The sequence below is a fragment of the Poecilia latipinna genome, unplaced genomic scaffold (assembly GCF_001443285.1).
Source record: "Poecilia latipinna isolate Pla-1442-1.1 unplaced genomic scaffold, P_latipinna-1.0 Scaffold1979, whole genome shotgun sequence".
NCBI classification, from domain to species: Eukaryota; Metazoa; Chordata; class Actinopteri; order Cyprinodontiformes; family Poeciliidae; genus Poecilia; species Poecilia latipinna.
Window position 1 is genome coordinate 1 of NW_015114595.1, and position 6,425 is coordinate 6,425.

Genomic DNA, 6,425 nt, shown 5'->3' on the forward strand with positions numbered 1-6,425 from the left:
TCCTCTCCTGTCTCCTGCCTTGCAGCACCTGGGTTGTGCGGTTCCTGACTGTGTGGAGATGCAGGAGATGATCTGTGAGTCCTGCATGAACCAACATGTTTTTCTCTGGGCCTATGCTGCTCACCTAGCAGGTAAGAGGCGGGGTTTTCTAGCTGCAGGTGGGTGTTGGATGTGCCGTCTCACCTGTGTGGGACGTTGTCCTGTTAGTGCAGGGTCCAACGCTCCAGACCAAGGAGGAGAAAGGAGAGCAGTCGGAGGCTGGTGTCCCTAAAAAGGAGGAGAAGGTGAGAAGCCTGACTCACCTGGTTTGAGTAGGTCTCCATAGCAACCCTGATGACCAATCAAATGTTTCCAGGGCGAAGAGATCGTCGAGCCCAGCTGTAAACGCAGCCGGCAGGAGGCGGAGCCAAGCTGCAGACTGAAGGCGCTGCAGGAAGCGGGACAGAAGACGGACCAATCAGGAGCCGTGTTCTGGCCCTCAGGGTGGCGCTCCAGGCTCTGCTCCTGCTCCACCTGCCAGGTGTTCATCAGCTGCACCCTGAAGGTTGACCTGACCCGACACCAGGCGCTAACCCTCCTGTGACGTTCTGACCAGGTCCAGCTGGCTGACGCCGGACTGTCCTTCCTGTTGGACGAAGCGGACACCGTCCTCGCCTACGAGAACAAAGGAAAGAACAATGAACAGAGACAGCAGGGACACGACCCGCTGATGTCAGCGTTGGACAACCTGAACCGGGTCCAACAGCTCGAGATCATCCACGGTACCTAAAATAGACAACCAGTACCACCAGTTAAACTGCAGACTCAGTTCCCACAGAGCTGATGGTTTCCATCTTTCAGGCTATAACGACATGAAAACTGAACTGAAGGACTTCCTGCAGACGTTTGCGGCTGAAGGAAAGGTGAGATTTACTGTTCCTAATGGAGAGGGGCGGGGCTATAAGCACAGCGTTATAGCTGATAATGCAGGACTGTACCTTTGTGGGCGGGTCTTTAACTTGGTCCATGTGGTTCAGGTCTCAGTGTTTCTGCCTCTTATTTCGCCGACTCGTGCCAACTCATAGCTTTCTTGTGGCAGGTCGTGACCTCTGATGACATCCGTCAGTTCTTCGAGCAACAGAGTCGTAAAAGACGTCGAGCGGACTCTGGACCGTTCTTCTCCTGATCGCTCCTGGGAAAAACTCATCTTCAGTTTTATATTTTCTGAATTTGTTCTTTGGGATGTTTTTAAGCTGAATGTCTCTTAGTTTCATCTTCGTGTTTTCTTACTTGTAAGAATAAAATTTACGCTGAGCAATAAAGCGTGATGTTGGGCTCATTGTTCAGGAACCCAGTCAGCCGCAGAAACCCGACTGGGTTCTGGAAGGAACCCAAACCCGGATGATCCTCCTGTCTGGTTCTGGAGGTGATCAGTGGGTCCAGGTCCAGATCTAAATGTTTAACTGAAGTCCATACAATAGTCAGAAAACATCGGACTGTTTCTGATGGTGCTGAGAGAACCGAGTTCTGGATCCAGAGTCTGAACAGAACCGGCCGTCCTGCAGCTGCTGGCGTGGCGGTCAGACGGTGACTTCCTGTCATCCGTCCGTCTGTGACGAAGAGCAGCGCTCCACCTGCGGCTCTGCTCCAACATCAAACACCTGCAGCTCTCCGCCTCATCAGGGCTCTTTGTTCTGCAGGAGATCCAATCAGAGCTGCTGCTCTGGTTCCTGTTATCACCGACCAGAACCGACCCGGGACCCGCCGGCCGGCCAATCGGCTCCCAGCTGGATTCTCCTCCTCCTCCTCTTCCTCTGCCTCCAGCCCTCAGTCCGACTCCAACCGTCCAGCTGCTCACACCAACCAAACAGCTCGACAGTGGCCAGTCAGAGCACCAGGTGTGATCAGGTGAGGGTCGTCATGACGATGCTATTCTCTGTCTTGAGGATGCTGGACAAGTCTTCAAGTTTGACTCGTCCAAAAGAAATCCTGAAGGAGACAAAGAGGACGATCTACGGCAAACCTCCTCGACACCGGGTCGGAGCTGCTGTGAGTAACTACTAACTGACTACTAACTGACCGACTGGTCAATAACTAATAACTCAGAAACTGACTGGAGCTGCTAAAACTGATCAATAATTGATGGCTGATCTGAATGCTGATCCAGTCCTCTGATCAGTCGGTCTGCTTTCTGTTCAGACTGATTTATTGACCCAGAACCACGAAGACAAACCAGAACCAGAACATTTCCTCCAGATCCAGGTGTGACACCGATCTGTTCCAGAGTCGGCCCGGTCCAGTCAGAACATTTCAGCAGCAGGTCGCTTCAACGAGCTTCACATGATGAAATGATAAATAAAAACATTGAATGAAGGAGTTATGACTGGATCAGGCCAACAGCTGGGTTCCCTCTATCAGCTAAACTAGCTTCTGCTAGATTTAGAGGAACTCGGGGTTTCAACTGATTTTCAGTTTTCTGGAAGTTTGTTCCAGATTTGTAGTGTACAGAAGCTGAATACTGCTTCTCCACGTTTGGAAATGGATGAACTGGAACCAGAACCAGCAGGTTAATCCAGCAGCAGATCTTTAATCCGTTCAGTGATTTCTAAACTACCAGCAGTTTAAGGTCTACCCTCATGATGTGCTCTAGGTTTCAGTCAGAAGGTTGATTTTTGATCCATGTTAAATACGTCTAAGGTGGTGACACATCTATCCGCCACATCTGGAGGATCCGTCCCAGAAAGCTTTCACTCTGCGTTGTGTGTTTCTATCAGTGTATCAAATAGAACTGGATCCATTTCTGGGTCCACCGACTTTTTTTTCGTCTGTGTGAGATATCAAAATAAATGGCAGTGAGCAGTCTGCACAGTCTAGTCCAAACACCTCCCTCCTGCTACCCCAGTGCAGCATTTAACCTCTGTATGCATCACGCTTGGCGGCTATGCATGAGGTGCGTTCAAGTGCAATAGGAAAAACTAACTGCTCACATCAAACAGGTACTAATAAGAAATAACTAATTTACATAACATATGATGACTGATTTAGTGGAATTCGAAATTTAATGTAAAGTAATATTAACTTGTTACACGCAGACACTATCAATGATTTGATGCCTAACATCCAGCAGCATCAGTATCTTTCCATGTTTTATCAGACATGAAGATAAACTTATCTAACTCCTGTTAGCCAATTCAAGCCTTCTTTACGCATGCGCTAAAAGCCCACTACCGCCACCTTCTGGACGCGTGAACTTTATCACGTTTCATGACAGCAATACGCTTCTGTACACACACACAATTCCCTAATAGTGGAGCTAATTTTTTGTTCAGTGCTTTAGCGTTTTTGCTGACTCTGAAAATGTTTAGTGCACTTAATTAAATAAGTTTAGCTAAGTGCTGATTTACTTGGCTGTTTTGTAAAGTTTCAATTAAAGTTTGACATCTGTGGCATAGTGCTTTAGCATTAGCTTCCACTCAAAACCACATAGGTATTTAACATTTTAGCATTAGCTTCCAGTCAGTACTGTGTTGGTGTAGCGCTTCCTGACCTTGGTGGTTCTGAAAACATGTTAGGTTCAGTCTGGTTGACATGTTCTCTGTTCTCTTCCTGACAGCAAAGTTTCTTCGTCATGTCTGTGTTCGCGGCGGCCATGTTGGCCCCAGCAGCCTGGATCCTCCACCACCTGCCGGAGTACCGGGAGCGGGCCCAACAAGTCCCGCGGACCTAACAGTCCTCTTCCTGTTCTTAGTGTGAAACAGCTGAATTTTTATTAACCTTTGATCTAGAATTAATGTGTCCTGAAACCAGTCAGGCTTTTATTCTGAAAAAACAGCGTTTAAGAAAACTCAGGTGTGTTCATGATACTGAATGTATTAAAAAGTTTCATCTTTCCTTGCAAAACTCACCTGTCCTCTTTTCAAAATAAAAGCGTTCTGTGATTTGGGTGTTATTTTTCCATCGGATGAAACTGTGTCCACTCCCATGATTCTGTTTGTTTTCTTCCATCTGCTGGATTTACTAAGTTAATCACTTCCTGTTTAACATCAGGGCTCCCACGGACACAGGAAGTCCTCCTCATCATCTTCATCACCCGGTCCAGGAAATGAGGCCTGAGGTAAATAAACGAGTCGGAGACGAAACTTCACCACACACAGCCGTGTTTTCCTATCTTTGTGGGAACTTTCCGTCAACTTCCATTCATTTCTACAGTCTGACCAGAAATCACTGAACACCTCAGCCCCAAACCCGACCTGCGACCCCCGACAGAAACAGCATTTCCCATCATGGGGACCAAGAAAATGTCCCCACAAGGACATAAAAACTTGGTACACACACAGAAACAAACTACTTTGCTTCCTGACCCGTGCTGCGGCTGGATCAGAACCAAACAGAACCTCAAAAACAGTTTTAGTTCACTAATATTTAATTTTCTGGTCAAATCGTTGTTCAGGTTGTATAAATATGACTGTAAGGACATCAAGGCTCCCAGCTGCATGTAGATCCAGGCCTGGTTCTGGTTCTGGTTGAACATGTACAGCTCTACATCCATGATGCCGATTGGTCCTCTGATTACCATGGAGACGGTCCGGTTAGAGCCGGGCCGATGTCGGTTCCTGCAGGTTGCTTCCTCCCTGGTTCGGCCCGTTCTCTCTGGTTCTGGTTCTGAAGTAGATAGCAGGTTTCAGAACTTTAACAGATCCACATTTTAATTTTTGGGTCAGAATTCAGTGAAAGGCAATTTATTTTTGATCAGATAATAAACGTGAAGCTTTGGGCTGAACCGGACCGCTGAGCCTGAAGCATGGCTGGCTGAGACCGACCCGGGTCGGCTTGAGTTGGTAAACATTTTATTGTTTAGATGGAGAAATTATTTCTGAACATTTCTTCTCCGAACTGGAAATGTTTCCAATTCCTCCGTCCACTGAAACCCGGTTAGTGGTCCGATTCCTCTGGTTCTGATGATGTCAGCAGTGAACTGTTTATTCAACTAAACAAAGCGGCGCAGCATCAGCCAGCGTTGGCGTGGCGCCCTGATGAGTCTGCAGTCACTGTGACGCCAGACTCAGAAAATATTCATTTATAAACGCTTATTAACATGTAGTTTCAGATATTAATATTAGCTCCAATGTTGTGGGTCAGAACCAGATGCAAACCGGTTCTATTGATCTGCTGAATCCCACCTGTAGGCACCACGGCAGCTCAGCGTCGTCAGGAGCACCAGCAATGACAACGAGACCACGATGAAGATGAGCACCGGGAGTTCAAGGCGAGCATCCGGAGCGTCCGGAGCATCCGGAGCTCGAACTGCAGCACAGAGATGAGGAAGAGGAAGATGAGGAGGAAGAGTCAGGATTAAGCAATCGGCTCGAGGGATTTTGTCAGATTATCAAAATAAAAGCCTTCTGCAGTCAGGAGCTCCCACACCTGCACTAGAAATATCACTGAAGTCAAAGGTCACACACGCTCTGATGGTGTCTCGTTGGTTTCCTGATCTATAGACCCGGTACCAGTACCAGTCAGAACCGGATCAGAACCAAAACAGGTGAATTCAGAGAGGAACCGTTTACCTTTGGGAGGAACAGGAGGAGGAGGAGGCGGCAACAGGAAGAAAGGAGCACACCTGTATGCTGTCTCCATGGCAACATGTGGACATGCCCCCCAGATGACCTGCAGATGCAAACACATGAGGAGAGTTTTCGGTCCAGAACCGGTCTGTGGCGAGCCCTGTGCCCTCAGTCCGTCCTGTCAGGCTGCTGCAGCTGGAAGCCTGAAAGCTCAGGCTGGAGGTTCTGGAGCTTTTCCTGAGTGGAACTAAAGTAAACGGTGATGTTCTCCTGTCTGTCTGACCATCGTTTCCAGTTAACCCAGTAAGGAACGGTCACACTGAAGCAGCGGGTCTTACCTGGGAGACACAGCAGAAGATCAGGACTCCCATCATCATCAGCAGCAGGAACGCCGGCGGGCATCTGGCCTGGGTCGGGTCAGTACCAGGGAGAATAAAGAGCGGAGGGAGGAGAGAGAGAGCCGGCTTGGGAGGGCGGTGCATTCAGGTGCAGGTTGGGATTTCCAGCTGCTCCATCTATGATCGCCTGATGTTTAGTTCTGCCTGAAAGCTGTAGTACGGAACCGTCATAAAGACATTTTCTCCATATTTGCTGAAACTGCCACCAGGTGGCGGCAGATCATCTGAAAATAATCCAGCTATGTTGACACAAATACATCACTAGGTCAGAAACAACCAATCAGAGCTAGGAGGAGGATGTTACAGCTGTCAATCATACTCACGTATGCGCTCCTCAAACTAATGTACTTCATCAGTGTGTTTAGAGGGGTTGATGGGTGTTTGGGTCCCATTGGTCTTGGTTGGGTTTTGATTGTGTGTGGGTGCAGCAGTGGGTGTAGCAGTGGGTGTAGCAGTGTAGCTGTGGGTGTAGCAGTGGGTGTAG

At 48.4% G+C, this 6,425-nt stretch overlaps 2 protein-coding genes across 2 annotated transcripts; both read left to right on the forward strand.

The window, feature by feature from the left end:
* Positions 1 to 4: 4 nt before the first annotated feature.
* On the forward strand, positions 5 to 1,301 carry LOC106935551 (putative E3 ubiquitin-protein ligase UBR7; the record flags this gene model as incomplete). The annotated part of the gene is made up of 6 exons (XM_015016068.1): positions 5 to 131; positions 208 to 284; positions 356 to 520; positions 596 to 761; positions 841 to 902; positions 1,079 to 1,301. Coding segments are annotated over 6 exons (684 nt in total), but the record flags the coding sequence as incomplete, so codon positions are not given.
* Positions 1,302 to 1,500: 199 nt separating this feature from the next.
* On the forward strand, positions 1,501 to 3,914 carry LOC106935562 (cytochrome c oxidase subunit 8A, mitochondrial). The gene is made up of 2 exons (XM_015016092.1): positions 1,501 to 2,028; positions 3,593 to 3,914. Exons 1-2 carry the CDS (start codon positions 1,900 to 1,902, stop codon positions 3,704 to 3,706), a joined length of 243 nt encoding a protein of 80 aa, XP_014871578.1. The 5' UTR covers positions 1,501 to 1,899; the 3' UTR covers positions 3,707 to 3,914.
* Positions 3,915 to 6,425: the final 2,511 nt, after the last annotated feature.

What these genes read in the sequence shown, in the direction of transcription:
- LOC106935562 (XM_015016092.1), top strand. Translation starts at nt 1,900, where the DNA reads ATGACGATGCTATTCTCTGTCTTGAGGATGCTGGACAAGTCTTCAAGT. An exon ending in GACACCGGGTCGGAGCTGCT is followed by an intron (nt 2,029 to 3,592) that starts GTGAGTAACTAC and finishes TCTTCCTGACAG; the next exon opens with CAAAGTTTCTTCGTCATGTC.